We start from the raw sequence: 25942 nt of genomic DNA on the forward strand, positions 1-25942 counted from the left end.
TGATGTGCACTGATTTTCAGAGATTCTGAGCTGAGTTTGACGGAGGCTCAGGATCACTGAATATCAAGGAAACTTACTTTATTTCTGTGCACTATCTAACACACTGCATAGTATCCCTTATGTTTTAGCTGCAGACAAATTATTGAAAACTTTTACATTTTCCTGGTTACAAACTTAAACTATTTACCATTGGTGTGGCCTCTGTGAAATCCATCAGGAGGTCACCTGGCTCCAAAGCAAATGTGCTTCCAGCATCTGTGGAACTCTAAAGGCAAAAAAGAAACCCAGCATTGGAAAAAAGGGCCAGTTAATTTCTGTAATTTTGTTGGTTATTTTTGTTGGTGTTTTTTAACTCCTGAAAGCACAGATTGCCAAATGGATTTAAAATTTCACACCATGTTTTTTTAGGTATGGCTACTCAGGAAAGATAGACAACAAAATTATGCACCTTTAAAATCAAGATGATTAATCCTGATCCACTTCCCCCTAATGCTGATGAAAAACTTACAGATTTTAGTTGGGTCTTGGAGCAGGCTCTAAATACTTCCTTACATAAAAAATTCAACATATCACTACAACTCTGCATTAAAAACTACTCTTAAATGTAGAATTACTCCATCTAGGGAAACCTGTTACTCACAGCTCCCTCCTACCCTTCCTGAATCATCTCCCAAGTGACATAAGTTCCTCTCTTTGTGTGTTACCTTGCCACCAGGCGAAACCTGTGTTTGTCCTTCCGATGTTTGTGGCGTACATGTTTTCTGCGACCCGGGAGATGCTGAAGACACTGGTGTTGATGCTGCTGCTGCTGCTGCCAGTGCTGGAGGAAGGTCATCTTCATCACTGTTGTTGATAAAAAGAGACAGATTTTCTCATTAGAAAATGCCACTGGACTTTTGACTGCACTTGTGTCAGAGGAGGCACTGGTAACCTGTATGTCTGCTGTAGAGCTTTGAAGTGAAGCTCCATTTACTCATCCTTCTGTAATGCAGCTACCTTTTCAAGTAAATTAGATTTTTTTTAAGCTTTAAAAATTCCTTAAAAATGGATTGCCTAGGTGCCTCTCAGATGCAAATGGCAATCTTATGGTTATTAGTTGCAAGTAGCGTTTCTATGGATTATGTATATATGCATAAATGAACTGACTAGATATTACTCCACTTTAATGTTTATTCTTTTCTATGGAGGCTGGCAGCATTGATAAGAACAGATATGGTCACATCCATCCATGGATCTGACTGCTTTAATGGCTTCAGACAACAGCAGATTTGATGCCCATTATGGAGCTAGTCTGTGCTGCTATTTTCAAACTGTTTTCAAGGAATTTGATTGACTCCAAAAACGATGTCTTTAGAAACATTCTTGTGAGGGTATCTTTTTCCTGTCCCATTTATTCCATTTACAGAGAAAACATTTTATATGATCCCCTGGGCTTTAGGCGGTCAAGCTGAACCCTTTCCATCTCACCTGCACTCACCACTAAATGAAAGCCAGTAAAGAATGTTATACCTTCCTTTACTTTTGCAGAACCCCATTGACTACATATCACTGGGATCAGTCAGCCCTGAGTCAGGATGTTTCCAGTTGTTAACTGCAATTGGATGGAGGTAAACAGAGCCGTAATTTGGCCTACGGAAGCCTTATTACTGGGAATGATATGTGAAAAGGAAAGACTACAGATTGACAGTTTAATGCACAGTGAAAAATAATGAGAAAAATTACTTCTGCTCATAAAACAGCACCAATTTTTACTACCAATTAGGTACTCACAGTGCACAGAAGCCTGCCATGCCAGCTTGACAGATACTTCCAGAACAGAACTGTACTTGATTTAGTGCCACTTGAAGGCAGCATGCCTGGGCAACACAAAAATCTTCAAAACTACATGACATACAGGTTACACAACCTTATGGTAGGTTGCCTAGTAATGTTTTTTAATTATGATATAAAGTTTTGGTGATTAATATTTTCTTTTTCAAACTTCATTTTTTATTTCTTCTGGGTAAGGATAGAATCCAGCACCACAGCATGCACAGTACACAGGTTTTATGCTGGAAAGAAAATGTGAAATCTTTTGGACCTGTTGAATAGACATTTTATTAACCAGCCCAGATCTGGGCTGTTGACCTAGTTAATCTCTCTTTCAGAAACATGTAGCTGACAATTTCCCAGTCCTTGATCCCCACTCTCAGCAGGAATACACTGGCACGCTCCCCATCCTTGCTGGGTAAAGCTGCTCTGGTGTATACAAGGAAGTGGAAAAATAAGGGTTAGGGTCGCTTTATCAGCCATCAAGCGATCAGCACACTAGCTGTAAGACTGAGAATTGGCCTTCACTGTTTTACTTCCACAATAATCCTTCACTATTTCTTCACATTTCCCATATTTGCATTCCAGATACAAGATAATTTAAATTGAATAGAATTTGGGTTTACAAAACAACAAAAAAATTGCAGCCTGAATTTTTAACTAGGTAGTCTTTGGCCCTACACATGGCCCCAGCAGAGGTGACACCTATGGTTAGATGCGTTTGTCTGCTGTTCCTCACACCTAATACTGGACAACTGAAAATCCACATGGGAGCAAGACATGTTCAAAACTGTCCATCAAAACTTCATCAATCAAAAAGTGATCGTGTGTTTCCACATGCCAGTCTTGGCCTCTTGGACAAATACCAATTTGGCTAATAGCTCATTTTCCTCCCAGCTTCAATTTGACTCATTCTTCTATTTCTTCTCGTGAATAACTTTTCAGTTTTGGTAATGCAGATTGTTAAAAAGACAATATTCTTAACAGTGAAATAGAAAATAACTACGTATTGATATTTATTAGAATCCTTTTGAAGAGACAGAAAAGAAAGTTGATATATATTTACTGACGTTAGAATGTTGAACTCCTGGAGGGGCTAAAAGTTGCCATTCCACACAGAAAGCATACGTATTTTTCTTCATTATGGATTTGGTATTCTTCTACTAGTAAGTTTATGCTGGCATTATCCCTTTTCCCCCAAGTTTCTGGTGGCCTTGTCTGTCTTTTCAAGGGAGGACAAATCAACACGGACTTTCACTTCTGCTCAGTACCTCAGATCTCTAGAGACTTTCAAGTGGAATGAATTATGTGTAAATGGGATGCCAAAGCCCTGTAGGCACAGATCACTTTTGCCAGGACTAAGAGAATTAGCTTTGCTGGCTGTAGCTGTAGCCAGCTCAGCAATTTCTTCATGTGACAAATCACAGAGAGGGTGGGTGTGCTTTCTGAGAGGGAATGGCTCACTGCACAGCTTGATGCCCCAACAACTAAAGACTGTTTTCCTCATTTTGCAAATGGGATTGTAATGAAGCCGACAGAGGCAGCTTGCTCCAGCTCACACCAGGTCTTTGACATTTCACATGGTAAAGAGGTTTTTAATTCCTAACCCGTAAGCTCGGGAAAAGGTGGATGGCCTGCAATTGGTGGCCTGCAATTCAAAGGGTTAGCAACTATGCAGGAAAGGCAAATTCATTTTGTATTAAAAGCTTGAAGATTCTCAGTGATGAAAGGAATGGTATCAGTATAAGATCATTATCATGTAATTGCACTCATGCCTTTCAGAAGGCATAGCTAGAGCAATAATTAGCATCCCCTTTCATTTTCAGCTGTAGTAGGCAAAACCACAAAGATAGTGCTGTATGTTACTCACAAGCTGTACTGCCTCGTTAACTTCCTCACACGAGGAGCTTTAACCTCCTGCTTTTCTGTAGGGACAGTTGTTGGTGTAGTTTCAGGTCTCACTGGAGCTGGACTTCTAAAAATATCAAGAAAAACATATGTCATACAGGCTCTATTTAAACTACTTCAGGCATATCAACAAAGTTCTAACTCATCAACACTTATTTATCTTGCAAAGTGGCAAGTGCCCATTGAAGTTCATCTTTTTGTTCCATTTATAGTTCACAGGCCAGTGTGTGTGTACAGAAAAGGATGTGTGAACTCACCCTCCTGTGCTGGGCATACCATTTATAGAAGCAGCCACTGGTTACAAACACAGAGCCTGTGTGAAAGACCATGTGGAAATGTCACTGCTTCCAAAATACCACATTTTAATAACAGACCAGCATTTCAGTCACGTCAGAAATATTTTTACAAAACATATGTTTAACCAAAACTATTTCATGAATTGTGAAACCTGTTCTGCTTAAAATAGTTTTTACCTGAAATTAAACATTATCCTTCCACATTTGAAAGAGCAGCTCAAGGGAAATGAACTAATGGATTTGATCCAAGAAAAATGATCAAATCTTTTCCTACTTGCTAGAAAAAAGCAAAATACAGACATGTTTCAGATGCTCATTAATGTGAAATGCAGAGCTCCAGCAGAGGACAGATATGGCAGTGAGGAGGTCCAAATGAAAGAATCTTCTCCTTAGCCATTTATCAGTAGAATTAACTCAGGCCTCAATACCGGAATTGTAAATACTAAATACAGGATCCTTGTGACCTTGGGAGGAAACCATTTCAACCAAGAGCTCAAGGGGCATGAAGACACATGAAACATCTTAAATACTGCTTTTATTTGAAGCAACAGGTTATGATTAAATACACTATAGTGTACTATAAACATAATAAATATGCCAAACATTAAAAGAGTAATTGGAAAGTCTTGATTAACAATTTGTGAAGTGGTATTCTGCCATCTAATCTGAAGTCAGATTCTAAACTAGCAGTTTGAGCATCCCTACTCCTTGCTGGTGGGATTGCTCATGCACTGAGATACATGCCACAAATGGCAAAAGTTTTTCAAGTCTACTTGCATCGTACTAGCTTTCTAAAGCCTTAATAAGACACGCATGTTTAATCTTCACAATTGCAGATCCCTCTGATGCCCCCGTGTGTTTTAGGCTTCATTAACTCTCTTTGATAACTTTGAACCTGCTGTCCAGCTACAACAGAACCTACTGAGATGGCACAGCCTTCAGGTTATATATTTAGTTTTCCGAAATGTTTTTAGTCTTTGGAGAGGTCACAGAGCATAAGATGGAACAATGGAAAGTATTAAAGTACAAAGGGCATAAATAAATCATAAACCCAACTACTAATACCACTTCTCATAAAACAACTTTTGTCAATTATTTTCCTGCTGTTTGTCCCCATTAATTTTAATAAGTTAGCAAAGATTTCAAGAAGTTAGTAAAGATAGCAGTAAGATTCATATCTTTCCTTTTCCCCAGTTCAGACTTCAAGGTCAGTCATTTATATCACAGATTTCTCAATGACATTAATGCAGAACAATCCAGCCAGATATGAAGACCTTTTGCTGAGTTTCTTAGGCTATTAGGCTGGCAAATAAGGGGAAGATAAGCAAAGAAAAAGCAAAAGCCCAAATCATCTGGTTTAGTCTTGAATTCAGTCAATCTGACCTGGACATCTGTGAATCAACATCATTATGGAAGATCCCGAGGTCATTTTCATCAAGTGAGACTTCAGATTGGAAGACAACTGTAGCTCTTCTTTTGCTGAAGCAAAGGTAGTTTTTGACTACTGAAAAAAATTACTAGTTCAATTTACCCTAACTGATTTCCAACTGAAGTCTGACATAAGCAGGATAAATATGTTAAGACACATTAAACAACTGATAGTCAGATTCTGAAGGGGTGTGAATGAATGTAATTACTATGTCATTATTTTCAGTCCAAGTATATTAGCTGACATTCTTGCTCTGTATGAGTGGTCCTCACAACTTTCCAATAATTTTGCAAGAGGGTACCTTACAAATTTTAAACCTTTTCATTAACACATTGAGAGCAGAAACAAAAATAGTGGTATAAACAGCTTGAGTTGAATAATATTTCTTCAAAGTGATAGCAAGAGATGCACTAATGCTGTGAAGGGCTTCAAGAAACAGCAGAGTGTAGAACAGGAAAGCTGGTAACAAATCTATTTCCAGTTCATGGGTACTTCAAATTTCTTAAGACAACATTATAATCTGTGATGAAAGTAAGTCAGATACTTTCACACAAAGGAAGATCTTATAATTTCAGCTCTTTTACTATGCTTCATTTCACAAAGCCTATATATCACTTTTGGAATATCATGGTTTGTAATTTAAAGAAAAAAAAGGGGAGGATTTGTGGCTTTTGAAGCAGTTATTTCAATTGCCAAGATCAAATTTTTGTTTGAAAAAATGTAGTGCAATTTTGTAACTAAAGCAGTTTACAATGACTTCAAAGCAAATTATGAAACTCACTTATACATATGAAAAATTTTAAAATTCTAAGTCTGACTTAGTCCTGAAAAAATGTTTAGCATGAAAAATTTCACTCAACTGTAAATAAAATATTTCAGATACAAACAGCACCTACTCTCTAAACCAATAAAAAGGTGAAAAACATTATTTTCCTTTGAATGCTGCAGATTTTCAAGTGGGAAAAAAAAGTCAATTAAACATTAGACACACCTACTCCTTTTTGGTCATTGTAATTGCTCAGATGAACTTTACTTCTGTTTTGTATCACACCAGGAAAGTATTCCACTCACTTATGTTGCAAAATAAATACCATTTTAAAAACAAAATCTTCTTTCCCATTATGATAAAATTTTGCCATAATTTTTGTTAGAGGCTGGAGGCAGCGACTACCTTTCCTCTGATATTTATCAGGCCTCTGGGGGAGACACAAGCACCATTTATTGCACATTTTGAGAAGCTGCGGGTTAGATAGGATGTAAATTTAAGTTACCTCTGAATGAAAAGGATCTGTGGTAATGCCTCTACCCAAAGAGACCATTAGCACGAAATGAAATGTTAGACTTGTTCTACCAACTGCAGAGCTGGATTTTTGCCCTCATTAAAACCTTGCTAGGTTACCTCTTTCCACACCAGACTGAAAATTCCACAACAGCTCCTCTTTCATCTCCAAACACTCTTCCTCAGTCTGAACTTGCTCAAAACTGTTGCTACTCTCTTGTCAGCGACTAGATACAAGAAGTGCTCAGCTTGATCAACCACAGAGCCTGATCTGTGTTTTAAAAATGGCAGGCTTTTAATATCACAGGAACTCTTAAAAAAAAATCTCATTGATATTCCAGAAAATGAAGCAGAATAACTTCTGTTATTATCCTTCAATTTCTACAGCCAGAATTCTTATATGGAAAGATATGATTTTTGAAGAGAAGCCCTGTAATTATTTCAATTATTTAAATAGAATGATTATGTGCAGATATCACCATTTCAAGTTTGTAGTCCTATATAAATTACACAGCTATATAAACTGCTGAAGTCATGTACAAATTGTATACCTTGAGAAAACCCCAAAGTGTTAAAGGATCAGTGGGACTCAGAATTAAAGCGAAAAAGAAAACATACAGCATATTACAGTTCCTTTAGAAGGCTCTTTTTCAATGTCATTAATTCATAAGATACCTTTTTCCTGTAACAGTACCCAACCACTACTGCATACAAATGAAGGTAGTGAACCAAGACAGAGTTACTTAATGACCTGGCACCTTACATAAAAATCTGTCGCTTCCTGGTGAGAATGACAATAACAACCACGAATGTCAGCAGGCAGTGGCAGGTCATCAGAAACTGCCTGTGCACTGACAGCCCTGGCACACTCCTGAGCCACAGCCAGCACACTCTCCTGAACTAGCTTCAGCCTGTTTCACAAGCCTGCACAGCAACACAAACATGACCTAGAGAGAGATCCCCCCCAAACCCAAGGAATCTGTTTTGTTCTCAGAGCAGCAGCCAAGAAGGCGACTGAAACCAAAGCTGTTCAGAAAAAACAAAATTACGCTGTTGATCACTTCAAGTGACCACAGATGTGCACTGGTTTAGCTTGACTCTTCCTTGGGGACAGAATGCATGTACTCATGCTGAGGGACTCAGGGTGTCCCACCCCACCCTGGCTCAGTTTGCAGGGCTGAGGCTGCACTGCTCCTGCACCACCCCTTTGTGTACAGCGGCTTCCACAGACAGACATGTCTTCCTCATCCCCTGCTTAGGCGGCTCTGGGTAGACCTCCACAATTGTTTGAAATGTGGCAAGTGGGCATGTGGGAGTAAATGATTGTCCACCTAATAAACTGAATGACATTAAATAAATTCTCTTACCCTGGAGGATCCAGTTCAGGATTTAAAACCACCAAAGTCTGCTGGGTGAACACAATTCCTGCATTTTTCTTTAACAGGCTTTATCCTCTTTGCTTCTGTTTGTGCCTATTTTGTCATTTGGAGCAATCTCTCTCCCTGTGTCCTCCCAGACTGATGCCAAGAGATAGAGGCTAAAAGCCCCATGATTTACAAGGATACAGCCATCTGCATGAACATTGACCTGCTTTCACATGCTGACTCACGTAAAAGGAAAAAAAAAGCCCCAGAGGCTGATTTTGGCTTCAGAACTCCCTTTGAGTGGGAATATGATAGCGAAAACTTGGGAAGGATAAGCAAGGAAGAAAGGAAAGAAAAGGAAAAATATTTGATAGATGCATTCTCTAGTATACTGAAGACATAGCCTAACAAGCAAAGCAAACACACACAAACACTCAGATCTTTCCTAACTCTGTGCTCTAAGGATTTCACACTTTTTTTTTTCCAAAGGTCATCTGAAGTTAAGAAACAATATGTTCTTTTTCACTTTGCTAAGGCAGCTTTTCTCAGAAGACAGGTTAACTCTTCAAAACACTACTTGGACTTTTTAAAGCTACTGCCAGTGTCATATTTTCTGAATAAAGATTTTTTTCTTCTTTTTACCTCCCTTACCTCCCTCCCTATAGACTGAAGATGTATAACAAAGTTCCTTGCTACAGATTGTGTGCTTTCCTTACTCACCACTTGAGTTCTGTTCCTCGTAAAGGAAAAAATATCCCCCCCTTCCCTTGCCCTTATAATGAAAATGTATGTGCAGTCTAGACAAAAATACAGTGCTCCTGTGGTCCAACAGATAGATATTGATGATACAGAAATTGTTCTTCTCCCACAGCTCAGGCTAATGTAGGAAGTCAACACCTGGTATCTAAGGTCAAACTGAGCTACAAATCCTACCCCTTCTCACATCAACCAGAACAGCCATGGTAAATTCTGTGGTTTCCAAGGAACCTAGGCACAGTTTAGGGGACACAGCACAGAGCCAAAGAAATGCACCTCAGCTGAATCTCACCTGAAAGGTCAGAGTACTGCTCCTTGCTCAGTAGTTCCAAGGTAAGAATACAATTACAAACAATTAATCAGCACTTGGCTTCAGGCAACGGGTCAAAAAGGTCTTTAATACTCAGAATGAAGTCAAAGAACATACCTAGGTGTCCTATCTGCAATCTTTAATGCAGACTGGCATGCAAAGGCTATTCAAGAGTTCAGCTTGAAGCTATGACTTTGATGCAGAAATTACTGGGTGAGGTACCTGCAAAAAGCTAGAGCAGTAGATCCATTAACCTGTCCATGGAGTGAGGCCAGGGTGATGTGTATTTAGATATTTGGTTTATCTTTGGAAACATTGGTTGAAATTTTTCAGTTGGAGAACGATTCTTTGTTATTATTTTTTTTAATGTAAAGATTGAATTAAAAAAGACGAAAAAGGAGCTTTTAAAAAGCAATTCAAATTTGTTAAGAAGAAGCCAACACAGATAATGATTTTAGTTTACCTAGAATATTTCATAACACATTTAGAAGGAGAAAATTAAATGCAATGTTTCAGACTCTGCCTCACAGAGTTAACTCCATTCTGAGTTTAAGGAAACACAGCCTGCTTGAATTCACTGAAGCTCTAGTCAGATAAGACTAAGCACATAATTCTTGATCAGCTTCTATTCTGAACTGCCTGAAAGTTCTTTTGTCTGTATCTAGTTTTCTAGGGAACTGAAGTCTTTGACTTGAGGAAACAAGCTGCCCGTAATCATCCAGGTGACATACCAGGTAGCACGAAAGCTACCCTGACATTCACTGGAAAGCATATGTATGAAAACAGATACTGAGGTGCTAGTTCAAGATCCTAATTGTGTACAGATTAGGCAAACATTGATACACTTTGTACCCTGCTTATATTTCGAGACCACCTGCAGAGACACAGAGTTTTCTGAAAAAAATGGTTCAGGTTCAGACTGCAGCAGGTATGTCAGCAGGATGTTAGCTCAGGTAGCAAAATATGACAATTTAAGTGTTAATATAATTTGTGCAGGTGGGAACAGAGAGGGAAAAGCACAAGACTGCAGACATTACTTTGAGACACACTCCTTCTTTGATGATACATGCAAGTTATATTTTAGAAGTATCACTTAGGTCAGAAAGGGTGTCAGACATTTTCACATATATAGAAAGGCAGCCAGACTCAAAGCCCAGTGTACCTCAGAGGCACAAGCCACAGCAGGTTAAACACATTCTGACAATCTGTACAAGCAAAGCTTACTCTGCATTGGGCATTCAGAAGAGCGCCTGAGATTACTTCTCCTGATTCATCTGCACCCCGTAAAACTTGATATAATTTAATGTTTTCCACCCTTCTTTTCTGGTGTGCAGCATCATCAAGCTCTAGGAAATAACATTTAATTTTATGTTACGTGTTGAGCAGCTCCTAATGTAATTAGTCTCAATGTAATGGCGTAATTTGGTTTTGGACGGGAAGATTTACAAAGAAAATTAGAATAAATGAATGCACAAAGCACCAGCTGGTGCTTATACCTACTCCCACATAAGAAGAATATTGCTATTTGCAATCCTATGAAAGATGGGATAATTTGGATAACAAGGATCAACAAAGGGTGATGCAGCAGTTGGTCTAAACAGAAAGAAATCCACAGACAAATCCTGAACCATGTGGGATATAAAGCCTGGCAAATCTGGCAGTAATCTAAAAGCATATTTTAAGGGAAATAAATATTGCAGTGCATAAATGTACCACATGGTGCATGACAGCAAGTGGCAACAGCAACAAGAACAGTAATAACTGACCAGCCAACTTGAAGGCTTCAGCTGAAGAGGGCTCTTAACTGACAACTGAACTTGTGTTTACACTTTTGATCACTATTTTGAATAAGAGGCTGTGTAATCTCCATCCTCCATTGGGAGGTGTTCAAAATTCAGCTAGACAAATGGCTGACTTGATCTAGTGTTGGTGACAGTCCTGCTTTGAGCCCTCATAAAATGAAGACTAATGTGTAGCAGATGAAGAAGGTATTAGTGTTTACATGTACCAAACATATCATATCTAAACTTTCCCGAGCAGCACATGAACATGGAGAAAAGTGTATATTAGCAGCAAATCCTGTTGCTAGATAATTCCTGTCTTACAAATTTTACTTCAGTTGCTTACCCAACTTGTTTAAGTTTGGGCATTTTTACCAACATTTCTACTGTTGGACTTATCCCAAGATTAAAGTTTAGTTTGGCAAACAGGTTATGCCCAAGGACAGCCAGTATTTTGCCTTGTCCAAAGCAGTAGCAATTCCTAACATCCAGACTATTTTGGTGTAATTCTTGATGCTGGAATTCCTTAAGAGTTATACCTGGACTTACATTCAGACATGTTTGAAGAAACAGACAAAATAAGAAAAGTGCAGACCTTTCTCTTAAACATAGTCCAAATCTGTATGTGTGAACCTGCAAGCACATGCATACAGGTATCCATGCTATAGGCTTATCCACATGGTCATAGCCAGAAAGAAAACATACTTCAAAGAGTTTTCAGGAGCATAGCTTTCACATGTATAAGTGCTAGGGAAATTGTACAGATGGTGCTTCTGTCTGGCAAAGCTTTGAATAAGAAAACAAATTCTCTGGATGGTGTTCTGTGGTTAGCCATATATTCATTGTATTTAATAAATTAGGCACTCTGTCAATTATGCAATAAATTTCTGGAAAGAAAGTTCAAGAGTTTATCTTTCTAGTATCCATCCTTTTACTGAGAAATGGGGGAGGTTTATAAAAAGGTGAAAAGGTGACTTTGTGATTCACATTCCCTTGTTATGCTGCAGGAGAGAAACCTCCGTGTCCAAACCAGTAGGTGGGATAGGCCCCCAATCAAGAGGAAAGTGTGACCAGAAGTGATAGGAAAGCTGCTGACAACATTTTTCATTTTTCTGTTTTGCACAACACTATACTTCCTTCATTATACAAATGTTTCTGGCAGACAGCTGGAACCCTGATCTCTCAGGGCGAAAAGAATCAAATACAAAAAATCCTGGTTGGTGGAGGCAGGGGATGACAGCCTTACAAAATCTATACTTAAGAACATTCAGTAATCTCAAACCTGAATTAAATTAGATATCTAATCAGCAAATTCTCCCTCAACACTTCCATCTGGACACAGTGACAGATACCTGGGTGTAAGGAATTCTCTAACAGATAGGAAAACATCTCTGCTGCTTCCTCATCATCCCTTCTGGATCATTTGCCACCATGACAGGTTCTTCTTTCACAACACTAAAGAAAGAACTGATCTGTTAGAAAGGCTTTTCTAGCTCTATTGTAAGATGAATTTGTCTTGTTTTTCTTTAAAAGGACTGACATGATCACCATGATCACCCTTTCCCTTGCACACTTGGGCTCTACATCCCAAAAGAAGTACCACTAAAAATCCTTGCAAAATGACTGCCATTACGAACTCCAAACTGAACCAGTGTTGACACAAACACATTTTTACTACATGCCTTAACAGAGCATGCCTCACCATGTGAAGTGGTAACTGCAAACTAACCGTATCTCTTCTTCATTCAACACAGACAGTATAAAAAGGAAAAAAAAAAAAAAAAGTGAATACATAAGTAGCACTTATTTTTCCAGGTATTTCTTCTTCCAAAACACAATGTTCTGTTCAGCTTTGTCCAAAATTCATACAGCCCAGCTATATAGTTACTAGTGCATAGTTATATAGTACATATTACTTTGGTGTTGAAGAATATGTGTGTGATTTCAAATCTGTTACAACAGAGCTGTAATAAAGAAACGTCCAACTCTTCTTCGTAGGATTCCTGTGTTTTATCAAGGTAACTTGTGGCTCTCCTATTTAACCTGCTAGAGAAATTTCCCTCCTGTTAGCTGCTCTCACTTCACTTTGTTCAGCTGAGAGCTGTCACGTGCAGCCTGGATGGGTCCAGCTTCCCTGTAGCCCCTGTCCAGATCTGCTGCTCTGTTATGGGTTATCAGCAAAGCAGCAGGGTCAGCAAGGGGAACGTACAACTATGTCCCAATTCTTAGTGCACTCTATCAGTCTTAATTGAGGATTAAAGAGGATGTAAGCTAGAGCACTGCAGTACGTACTGGGTTCCTGAGTCACCACCAGCTTTTTCCTCATTTAATGTTGGAACCAGCACTTGAAACAGTCTGGGAGAAAAAAAAAATCCTATCCAGAGGAGGAAAACCTACAGAAACATGCAGCATTTCTCTCCAAAATCAGGGATTGAGAGAGGACTGTAGTCTACTGTGATCCCACATCCTCCTGCACCTTAATCTGTTGTGTACAGGTTAGCTATTATCAGGAAGATCAGGAGACAACTTTGCACTTCCAGCCTGTGCACCGAATGACAGAGCAAATTTAACAAGGTCTCCACTCCTGAAAGCTGACAAAATAGTGTTAATTCAGCTTCAGCTCCGATTTTCCCCTCCAATATTTAAAATTACTTACATAAAGAAGTGTTTGGAGTTTGCCAGAAGACATGGAGAACAGGTGGATAAACTGCCTTTAAAAAAAGACAACTAAACTGACAACTTTGCATAAGCACAGTAGTATCCTGAGGCCATGCCCAAGAAAATGACTGGAGACTTATTTGTAGCAAAAGTGGCTATACCACACATACATATGAGTAATTACTAGTTGAACCAGAGCTAATTCTACAAAGAGCTATAGCAATTGTTAGCCAAATTGAGTCTGTCGTGGCAGATGCTAAAATAATTGCTCAGGGAGATTACAGGCTATATCCAAGCAGTTAATTCATTAGAAGTGTAATATTCAGAATGGCAATGGAAGAGCAGACAAAATGGTAGCAAAGAGAGCACAGTTTTTTAATCAAACAAGTGCTACTGACCTCCTCTGTCATACTCTAGTTCCTTATTAGTATGAACAATTCATGCTTCAGTTACTGCTCAAAACTACATATGTTTGCTTACTAGCTGGCCAGAACAAATTTCCCTGTATCTTGGGTTTGGAAAAAACAGAGCATTTTTTAGAGTTTTGTACAGTCATCAGTGTGAAAAATACACAAAGTCATTGTCCCAGCTATAAATCCCTCGCATGACAAGAGTGGAGTATTGTTAAAAAGCTGTGACAGCTACTGGTTTCAACTGGCAAGATATTTCAGCAAACTAACAGTCATCAAAGATTTGTTGTTTACAGAAATGCCTGCACGGGCACTTTCAGGAAAACAATATATTCCATGTGGAGGGGTTTTTTACAAGGGATAGTTTTGCCTGTCTCTGCCGAAGAGGAGAGGAGAGGAGAGGAGAGGAGAGGAGAGGAGAGGAGAGGAGAGGAGAGGAGAGGAGAGGAGAGGAGAGGAGAGGAGAGGAGAGGAGAGGAGAGGAGAGGAGAGGAGAGGAGAGGAGAGGAGAGGAGAGGAGAGGAGAGGAGAGGAGAGGAGAGGAGAGGAGAGGAGAGGAGAGGAGAGGAGAGGAGAGGAGAGGAGAGGAGAGGAGAGGAGAGGAGAGGAGAGGAGAGGAGAGGAGAGGAGAGGAGAGGAGAGGAGAGGAGAGGAGAGGAGAAGAGAGGAGAAGAGAGGAGAAGAGAGGAGAAGAGAGGAGAAGAGAGGAGAAGAGAGGAGAAGAGAGGAGAAGAGAGGAGAAGAGAGGAGAAGAGAGGAGAAGAGAAGAGAAGAGAAGAGAAGAGAAGAGAAGAGAAGAGAAGAGAAGAGAAGAGAAGAGAAGAGAAGAGAAGAGAAGAGAAGAGAAGAGAAGAGAAGAGAAGAGAAGAGAAGAGAAGAGAAGAGAAGAGAAGAGAAGAGAAGAGAAGAGAAGAGAAGAGAAGAGAAGAGAAGAGAAGAGAAGAGAAGAGAAGAGAAGAGAAGAGAAGAGAAGAGAAGAGAAGAGAAGAGAAGAGAAGAGAAGAGAAGAACTCCCAGATAATTTGTCTCCCGGTATGAACTAACCCTTGGCTCTACTCAGATGCAATTCCTAGCAGAGCAAGGCTCATTTATGTCCATCAAATTTCACAAGATAGAGGTTATAGAGGATGTTATTGGCAAATAGGTCACATGCTGGCTGGCTGCAAAGGCACATATATCCCTGCAGAAAGGGTAGCTGCTTGAAGGAGAAAGAATGGTTAGACATTGGATTAATTTTGCATTTTTATCTGAGTTCTGAATGCTTCTGAATGCAGGCTGTTAAAATTGGTCTATGCCTTAAAACTGGTTAAAATTACATCCCAATTCCCCAAGCATTGATTACTTGTATCTGTGCACCTCCAGGACACAGCAATAAAAGAATACCATTTTATTTGGCATAACTGACTGTAGAGGAAATGATGCTTGACATAACACAGTAAAAATAAATATTGGAAAAATATATACCAGAATCCTGCATACCAAGAACTCCAAAGTGACTTTTACAATTTTATAAACTTGGATGTGTGTGAAAGAAAACAGTGAAATTTGCTTTGCAGCCAGGTTACCAACCTTACCTCATGCTGAATAGTGCTTTACATCACAAAGCACACCATTCATTTACAGTTCAACAAGATGAAGCAGGAGAAAACCTATTCCAAAATGTGGAGCAAAAAGGCTTTTTGACAGATGTTTTGCAGAAGTTCAGCAGAAGTGATTAAGGAAAACAAGTCTGTAGCCACATTCCCAGTCACATAGGGATATGCAAGTTAGGTCCTCCTGAACTGCTTCTGGAAGTGACAGCAAGCCAACAAAGGGTGTTGTGGCAGAGACAGTGTATGAAACCCATTTCTACTTAACAAAGAAATAGGTCACTGTGCAGTGTATGTGATTAATTTTATTAAGAAAGGAAAGTATTTTCTTAAGGAAGTTTTGTGGAAGTCTAAGAAGAGCAATGTCACAGGAGAAAAATGAGCGATTCTAAGTATCAAACAGACTTTACAGCCTCTTGGGCAAACAAATGAGAAAGCCATGGCCTATCAGGCGAGAAATTTCAGCTCTGAACCATGGCCTATCAAGTGAGAAATTTCAGTTCTGCAGGGTATCCTGAGATGAGAGACATGGGAAACTGGGAATTACAGCTGCACTGCAAGCAGTGCAGGCAATAGCTTCATCTCTCATGTCTCCTCCTGCCTCAGCACCACCAACCATCCCCACCATTCTTCTCTAGGTAGCTGCTTTCATTAAGCAAACACAGCAACTCTGCTAGCCCAATCTGATCAGAAAGGAATTTCTGAATAAAGTGGTTTTTGAAGGCTAGTGCAGATTTATCACTTTATGGGAAAGCTATACATTTGAAATAAAGGTTGACAAATTTTCACCACTGTAAGTGTTTCTTTTGGAGTTCAGAATGATTTAATTTGTCAAATATAACTCATTACCCCCCTCAACTAGATTTTTCTATAAGGTGATTAAATGTCTGCTTTCTGTTGCAAAAGTCACTACCTGAAAGTTATAAAACAATATCATGAGATGACTCGTGCTCCAGTCCATATGTATATTACACATACATGAACACATATAAAAATCAGATACCCTGATGTAATTAGCTGATTAACAGGCATGCTGTAAATCCATAATATTTTTCCCTCAAACTCTCCCCTCAGATTTTGACACTGAAGATGTCCAAAGTGATGGCACTACCACACACACACACAGGCAGGTGATTTCCAAGTGTTCCTGCTCTAACCTCCTCTCTAATCACCTGCTGGGAGACAGTGTACTGTGCCACTCAAATAATTGTTTACAATTAATATGCCTCTTCAAAATGGCCACTCCAATAGAGTATTTTCCTCTATCAACAGAAGAAAAGTACAATCAAAAGCAGTCACTACAAAAGCAGCAAATGAGCCATTTTTCTGAAGGCTGTATACTAAATGCCTCTTCTTCCGCAACAGACCTTGCACAAATCAGGAAAATGCAAATATAGGGATATTCCAGTTTGGACACCTATCATGTTTCTGATATAAAAGTTATGAAAACTGATTTATTTTTATATAAGCTTTTCTAAGATTTTCACTAGATCTGATTTCTTACCCAGAGCTTTTGTCATTTGTTCAAATATATACACTCAGTCTGATCTTTAAAGTTGAGCTTTCATCAGTTCTTAAACTGTATCTGATATGTGTGTGTATAAAATAAGCACCATTCTGACAGCCACCTTGTCCTCAGGTCATTGCATGGTGAACTTTACACAGCAGCCTGGAGATGAGCAAATTGAACAGTAACAACAGGTTGAGATAATGTTTGGGAAATGCCTCATTACATCATACATTAATTTTATGTTTTCCCTACAGACAAGAAGCAACAGACCTTACATTAGGGTCCTGCAGACTGGAGGTCTTACTGGGATTTACAAAAGAGGTCTCTTCTTTCACAGCCTGTTAAAAGAAGGAGCCAAAGTTTAGTACAATGTCCATGCACTTAGGATAATACAATTGTTTATTAAAAAAAAAATTCCTGTAAGCACCTCAGAAAACTGCAGTACCCAAAATGCCTATTCTGCCCAGATTTAAAGGCATGATCTTTTTGAATTTTCATCTCCTACAGCTGAGATTCACTGTGATGAGCTACTATGTACAATGAGCAAGGCAATAGTGTAAGGAAGAGATTGGTTCTGGAGGAGAAAGAAAGGAACACTGACATTTATGGTTCCTCCAGAAAGCTTTTGAGCAGAAATCGTACAAAATCTACACAGACAAACATACTGTAGTTGAGCTGTCCTTTCAATTGGAGTAGAGTAAATATTTACGTAGTCTAACTGAAATAATGATGCCAACTTTTCAATCAGTCTTTGAGAACCTAACTGAAAAATGTGATCCCCTACATATATTCACACTGTATGCACAATTCACAGAAAATCTCACCCACTACTGCTCTCTGCTAAATTACAGAGTCCTGTCTCTCATATGCCATGTGTCTGTAGAGTTGAAAATACTAGTATTGCAAAATAACTTACATGGAAATTGCTTTATCACCTAGGAAATGCCCAATCTGGGCAGGTGTTGATATACTCTTCAACTGAGATGCAGTATTCCACAATCCATGTGTAAATGCCGGTGTGAATGCAACACTGACACTTCCTCCCCCCCCCCCCCCAGAAAATACTGACTAAAGAGACAAGAGTATCTCCAAATCAGTCATGGACTTCTCAGACTGTAACATTTGCACCTTGCTACATGAATAGAAGGGAACTGGAGTGGTCCCACGACAGAGGGATTTTTCAGAGTTCAGTAACTGAACCACAGTAATTTGAGGCCATAGGTCCAGATCAAATTAAATTTAATGTGTCAGTCTAATCCTCTTAAAAAAGGATGAAACAGATTTCTTCAAATCCATCAAATCCAAATTAAAGGATTTTGCAGACATGTAAAAATATTGTAAATGTTATGCAAGACCTTCCATTCAACACTAATTTATATATTCCATTTGAGGGTACTCATAAGAAAAGGAAACAAGATGAAAGCTGAGTTTCTTCTATATCTTAGCAACAAACTAAAGTAAAAATATCATAGAGATACTCAGTGCTTGGGGAAATTGCCCAAGCTGTGATAGTTTTGGGTTGGTTTTCCCCTTATGCTGGAGGGAACAAAACCCTCATTGCCACTTCCCAGATCATTATTTACCAGATCATCAGCCATGGTGGGGAGAGACTATTCCAGCTTGTACACACAATTAACTGTATGGGCAATTAAACTGGAACCACTGGAAGCCTGGGAGAAAGTGAACTCTGTTTTGGGCTTATTCCAGCCCAGGCAAGTACCTGAGGTGATGGGTCTGAGAGCATTTTGAGACAAGTCCCTTAGGAGGAAGTTCATCCCTTCCTACTAGAGTTGTTGCACTTTGGATATTGATACCAAACCCACTATCAGCAGAGAGGGGACCCTCTGATCCCATCAACAGGTTTGTCCCTCTCCTAGGGGGCTAGTTTACACAGAGGAACCTGGTTCATAGCTAGGTTACTTGGAGGAGAACAGGACCAGCAGCAGGAACTGGAGAAGCTCCACTGCAAAGTAGTGCCCTTACATCTTTGGAGTTAATCTCCCTCAGGCAGAGGTTTCCTCAGTCCTGCACAAATGCTCCAGCAATTAAGGAATCAGATAAATGTGGGACATAATCATACCACCACCATCATTGTAACTCAGCCACCAAACATTTTGCTGCTAAGGCTTTCAGTGAATTAGTGTCACATTATGAATCATTTTGGGATCAGGAGTGCAATTTAAAAATTTCAATAAACTTGTGGCTTTAAGAAATTCAGCTCTGCTTTAGAAAACTTTTTACTGGTTTTCTAGTAGCTCTGTCTAGCATAATGTTTATTCAAAATCTATTGCATTCTTGAAAGGACAGAAAAAAAAATTTAAGGACTCAAGAGAAAGTATTGAAAATCATTCTTTGTCGGCATAGATGAGCAGTGGAAGCAATATTTCTTTGTGCTACAGAAATTATAATGCTTTTTATAAAGCTGTTTGGTTTCTGAAAGCTGTAAACATGAATCCAGCTGTCAGAAACCTAATACAAAGTCTCTTCTTCCAAACTGATGTCTTAACAGCATTTTATTGTTAAGCCTGTCAACCTAGCTGCTTATTATGTGTCAAATTTGTTACTTCTTAAAACTATAAATTTTAGTTTATTCTAATTTTCACCAAATTAATTAATCTGCATTTTAAGATGCACTTGAACACAACAATAGAAAAGAGATTACAGAGATCAAGAATGCAATGCAGGGGCTGTGACCAGTAATGAAATTATTAAAATTCCACCTACTTAAATGCTATAAGCCATGGATCTCATTAGCCAGCTGAGAGAGGCTTCACTGTGTTAGACCCTTGGTTTCTTCTCAGCTCTGTGACTACATTACTGGTCTCTTTTGTCTTCTCTGCATTGGAAGGCTAAGCCTGCATTTCAAGAAGTCATATATTCCTAAGCAGCATGACCAGCATTCTCCATCAATGAGGAATTTCTCTTGGTACTAATTTTCTGCATTATTACTCATGCTCTAGAGATCAGAAAAGACTCCTGTATCCACAAGTAAGCACTGCAGAGCAGTGAGCAAGTAATCCTACTCTAAACTGTAAGGAGAGAGAGAGCATACAGAGAAATGGGGGGCCCTGAACAGCCTCAGGTGATGAGGCCTGCCCTCAGGGTGCCAAGGACAGGTACAGATTGACAAGGATGGGCTCATTCTTCTCACCTTATGCCTCTCCTCCCTATCTGTGGAAGAACAGGCATGGGAAAATATTATACTTGCAAACCCTTCTGCAAAGGGCTTCAGCTGTCAGAAGGTATACCACCCTTGCTCCAGTGAGGGCTTGTTGGCTTTTGGGTTGTTTGTGTGTTTCAGAAGGAGGTCAGTAAGTCATCAACTGGCAGCCTGTTGCTTTTATCTTTCTTCTTAACACTGCAAGTCACACTCAACTAACCACAGAAGGACTTCCTCAGCCTTACTGAAAAGACGTGACTGTAGAACAAGGGTTATACTTGTAGACAACCCTTACAATATAATTCCCAGATGGTTTGTCTTCATTTGAAAACAAGTGCACCTGCTGGGGCCAGGATTTGTGCTTCCATTGCAGGATGCCTTCCAGCAATGGAGCAAGAGGATTTAGGCAAGGGTAGCAGGGAATGCCTGGTGGGGAACGTATGTAGAGAGCTAGGCAGAGGCTTTCATCCACTGAAAGCCCAGCACTGTGTAAGAAATACAGAGGCAGAAATAAAGCATGGAACTGCTTAGATCTTAACTAAGGAAGATTCTCCCCTCCCACAGAGGCTGCTGCTCTGAGGGAAAGATTTCAGGGCATAGCAGACCTGGAAGACTGATTTATACAGAAGCAGATTCATTTAATAATTACCCAAAGAGAAACAGGCTACTCTTCTGGCTACCAGACTGCAAACCAAATTAAAAGTTGAAACATATAATCCATCCACACAATGCCATTCTCTTTTTTTATCTGCATCAGGCCCAGGGCAAACGAAAAATCATTAATGTTCTGATTTCATATGCCATTAACTTTCTGGATGGTGGTAGAAAAAAAGGGAAAGAATTACTTTATCATTTTAAGCATTACTTTATACTATTTAGGGACAAGAAACATGACTGGGCAGCAATGCCATTGTACTGGCTCTCTTCACAGAGGATTGCTAAGAAATATGAGTTCCACCAAAGGATGAAAAAAGGAGAAAAGTATCTAAGTAATATCAGATTTTGCCCACAGCTCTCTAAGCCATCTACCTATGGGCAGCCTGGGAGTTCTCAGACTGCTTTTCAGTCAACTCCTGAGCCCCGCTAATCCCTGTTGCTGTCTCGGCAGCCAGGTCCTTTGGAGCCTTAGAGAGGGGGTGATGCTCCAGGGATGCTACACCAGATTCTGCGGAGCTTTCTAGACGGGGTGGGAACACTTTCTGGCCCATGGGAGTAATCCCATGCACATATTCATAAATCCTGGTGGCTGGATTTGCCTAGTGAACAGCAGCTCCTTCGATTTTCTTCTGAAGAAAGAGTTAGCCCCAGGACAGTGGAGGAAAAAACCTTAAAATGGGAATTGGTTGCACCAGGCATGTACCAAAAGGGAAAAATACAGTAAAGACAGAACTCTAGGTGCAGCTGTCTGTGATTTTGACTCCAGTGGGGCACTGTGCAAGGCAGTCTGTGTTTTTCATGCCTCAAGCAAGCGCCATGGGGAGCTAGTGCCATCTGTGTCTCTCCTCCATAACAAGGGGCATTGCTACAGCTCTCACCTTACTGACCCAAAATAGGAATACCTTGGATAAGCAAAAGAACTGCATGATGGATCAGATCACTGCAGCCAAGGGGGAGTGTGAGGTTCTCATCTGAGAAAGACAGGGTCTAGAAGGCTCATAGGAAACATATGATGGCTCTTATTTAGCAATTTCACAGTGTTCTCAGTTGCAGAAAGGAAGGGTGAGCAACACAGCTTTCACATGTTTGGAGATCTTCAAAGGTAAGGAAGGAATGACTCTCTCTGCAGGGCCTTGAAATACTTCTTTATCTTGGCTCTTTATGAATCTATAATGATGTTAAGGAGGCCTGAATCATATTTGATTTTTCAGCTCTTTATCAACACTTTTATCTTTTGTCAGCCATGCCAAAAAATGTTGGCTGATCTCATTAGATAATAGTGGCTAAGGAACATGTCATCAGGAAAAATGTTCTGCCAAGGTAAACCTACCTTGGTGATTTAATATGTCAAATGTAACTTTTCAGGCAGAAAAGCATGATGTTTATGTCTCCTGGGAACAGACTACTATGTTTTTTTCCCTCTGAATGAGGCCTGGCACCATGGGCTCTGGCAGGGCTCTTACACATCAAGGCCATTAACAGTAGTTGTCTCATCATGTACTGGCACTTAGAGACATGCCAGAGAGGAGACACAGCTGAAAAACCCTCAATGTGCTCTCAGAGTCTTGTGACACCACTGCCACATTTGTATCCCAGGGAATAAACCGAAGCTCTCATCAGTTCCCACATTCTGTTTACGTAAATCCTCGCTCCTCTTCTGTACCTCCAGCAAGGCTGCCACATCATTTCCTCAGTTCCTACTCTGATTTTGAGGTATCATTGCTGACACACTTCTAATGAGCTGCTATGTATCATATATTTATCACACACAATCAAAATCTTGTATTTTTATACCTGTGGCACCATCAAATTCCTGTAGCCTCACTTTTAAAGTTGAGCAAACCTGTTTCCACGTAGCAACTGAACACAGAGAATTTGAAGCTGAGCCATTTTTAAATGCCATTGTTATGAACAATTATAACTGATGCAATGTTACACTTGCTGCTGTTCCAGTTGAGAGTCCCAGCGCAGTTGCTTCTTATTACCTAGCCTGAAACTTGACAGTGAGTTTATTGCTCATCCAAGTGGGTGACTAACAGCAACAGCTTTAGCAAGGAAGGCACAGTGTACATAAGGAGCTGTGGAAGCTTCCCCCACAGCCTGAACACCTCAGCTGCGACCTGTTATACTCACATAATTTCAGTTCTGATCTCTGTGCAAAGACTGTCAAATTGTGCAGTAGCTCGGTGCTGTGAATAAGGATGGAGGGAGGGAGGGAGGAAAGGAGGAGAGGGAAGCAAACTGCACCTAATTCATGACAGAAGGAGCCTGAAATGTTGGAAAAGCTGATCCTTTCAAGGTACTTAAGTCAACATCTAGAGAAACCTAAGAATTCCTCTGGGGATCCAGAAGGATTTGTTTAAGTCCTATTATAAGAAAGATCGCATATGATTATAAATCCTCAAGTGTCTTCCCCTCACCTACTCTATTTTCATTCATGACCTGATTAGGGTTTGAATCCAGATCTCCTTAAGTGAATAAAGCTCCAAAGACCCAGCTTACATAAAGACAGTGGATTTTTTCTAGAAATACATGGCAAAATCATCTGGAGTTTGAAGATGACAAGTCCTTACACTGGAATCTTTCCTTAAAGGAGACAGAACACTAAAAAAGACAAAGAATCGTCAAAAATGTAGCTACACAGACTAGCACTGTGGATCACCTCACTTATGCACCTTTTCTACCATAAATAATGCATAGACCCCAGTCTCATTTACACTGCAGCCATGGCTTGCATCTGTGTAGAGAGCACAGGATGACACCGGTATCCTGCATGACCTGAGGTATTTTCTGTACCACGGTCCAGTCCTTTCCTCAAGGCAACTCTAGACAGCACAGGCAACCTGCTCTTACTCACGTATTTGCAATACTTAAGGCAAAACGACATGATACTGGGCCTGTACTTGTTTCTAGGACAGGGAGAAAAAAGAGAGATGGCTATCGACCTGGCCTAAAAATTTACATGTGTATAGGCCTGTCAAGAAAGTTAGTGTGTGAAAGGAGTTAGAGGACTGAACATCCCTTTGTCCAGCCTAAATATCCCTTTGTTTACTGAGAATCAAGGCAGGGGAATCAATGGCTGGAGAACCCAAACCTGGCTGACTGAAGATACCTCTCCCTGGCCAACAGTTTCCACTGGGGTTGAAAAGGGAGAAACAAATAGGTTTTTGTATGCTCTTTGTAAGGAACCCTGCATCTCCAAACCACCTTTTCTCACCACTTTTTTTCTCAGCAAACAACCCATAATGTTTGGTGAAGAACAGCTCAGTAGTAATGTCACCTCTATTTGTCTTCTATAAACTGCACTGCAAAAATGTACCTGCAGAATGAGCTTGGCCTCCCTTGTCGGCAGACAGGGGGAAGATGTGAGTGATGCAAAAATCAGCTGTAGTAGAAATCTGTGAGAAACGGGATCCTTCCCTGTGCTAACCTGCTAGACACACATCAACCCAAGGGTTTAGGAAAGCCTGGGTAACAGGTGCAGAATGCAGACACCACTTGTGGATGACAAACTACTAGAACACAGCACACACTGCCTGCCAAAATAAAAAGCCCTGCTGAGATAGCTGTACATTTGGTCAGGAGCCTGTGCTTAATTTTAAGGATAATTGGGATTTGTCCGAAGCCAAAGTGGATATAAATAGCAAGTGAAAGCTGCAAGTATCTTTCTTTCATCACTTGGGCCTTGAACTGTTTGGCAAAAGGGACCCTTTGTGATACTAACAAGTCATTTCTGCTCAATCACAGCATATCAGCACTGAATCATGCAAGCTGCAGAGGGGTTTTAAATGCCAGGGAGAGCTAGTCTTTTGTATTCTGACAGCTCCTTACTGCTGCTTTATACCACTCCCTCTCAAATGAAGAGTCTGGAATATATGCAAAAAAAAAAAAAAAAAAGATATGTCAGTTGCTTCGCAGTGTTTAGGGCTCCCCTGGAGCTTAATTATGTGGGAACTCTGACATGTAGTCTGTCAGCTAAAAGGTGGCAGATCCCTGTGGCACAGTTTGAGAGGTGTGTTGTGAAACATTACTCATTTGCTCTTGCCCTACAGGTAACTGTATGCCATGTCCTGTGCAAACCACAGGTTCCCACAGCTGTGTGTGGGTTCCTCGCGTTTCTCACCTCCCTTGTCCATGGCAGTCAGCTCCTAGATCCAGCTTCCAGCATCCCCATGCACACTGCAGCTTGATTCTACCTTTAAATGAATGGCACATAAATATTCCCATCTTCACCAAATAAAAATAAAACAACCCTCACTCATGTTAGTTTTCTGCTGCTCTATAACTCTAAAACACAAGCAGGACGAAGTGATCAGCACCATAACCTTACAAATTTTCAGTCCCTTAAGTCAGGGCTATAACTATGGGAGATGTATTGTCCCCTAGGAATGTAATAAACAGCTCTTCAGCACAATTCTGAAATGAAGCAGCACAGAGACAATATTCCAGAATATATTTTCAAATGTCTAGCATCATTTCCCCTGATTTCATTCTGTAAATCATAAGAACTGGAATAATTTATTTCTAAGGCTCTCTTGTGTTGGTGCCTAGCTGCCATAAAAAAAAAAAAAAAGAAAACTACAGAAAATTTCTGTCCCAGCTTGCATTTTCCATTTGCAAACATTTACTCCATTCTCCGAATTAACAAGGAACAGCTTCTTCTTCTACTACATGCAGGAGGTGCTTTCATAAACTTGTCACATCCTGATGTTAGTAGCATATGGTATTGAAAATATTCCTACTGCTTGAAGGGAGAGCTGTTACAAATATTTCAAGCAACAGTTTGTTAATTTTGGATGCAATCCTATAGTGCACCAATATTTTTCTCATGCTTTTAAACCTAACCATAAAATGAAGATGCTCCATGAAGTTTCAAAAAGGATGAGTTAGACCACAGATTTTTGGGGCCCTTAGAAGAACATTTCCTTTCAAATACCACGTGCATAAGACAGAGTGTTTCTTTCTTCCTCCTTTTGCAGATTGGAGGAGCAAATCCTCTTTTTTTTTTCTTTCTGCTTCTTATTTT

General features: G+C 39.9%; 1 protein-coding gene across 1 annotated transcript in view; it reads right to left on the reverse strand.

Annotated features, from left to right (window-relative positions):
• The window catches only part of EPB41L4B (erythrocyte membrane protein band 4.1 like 4B), a 166238-nt gene that overhangs the window by 25343 nt on the left and 114953 nt on the right, over window positions 1–25942 (reverse strand). The window contains exons 21-24 of the mRNA XM_069004155.1: window positions 17370–17437; window positions 3680–3784; window positions 705–843; window positions 188–265 (exon numbers count right to left, since the gene is read on the reverse strand). Of these exons, the coding sequence (XP_068860256.1) occupies window positions 188–265; window positions 705–843; window positions 3680–3784; window positions 17370–17437 (390 nt within the window). The remainder of the gene's footprint in view (window positions 1–187; window positions 266–704; window positions 844–3679; window positions 3785–17369; window positions 17438–25942) is intronic.

Source organism: Aphelocoma coerulescens, chromosome 2, assembly GCF_041296385.1.
Source record: "Aphelocoma coerulescens isolate FSJ_1873_10779 chromosome 2, UR_Acoe_1.0, whole genome shotgun sequence".
Taxonomy (NCBI): domain Eukaryota; kingdom Metazoa; phylum Chordata; class Aves; order Passeriformes; family Corvidae; genus Aphelocoma; species Aphelocoma coerulescens.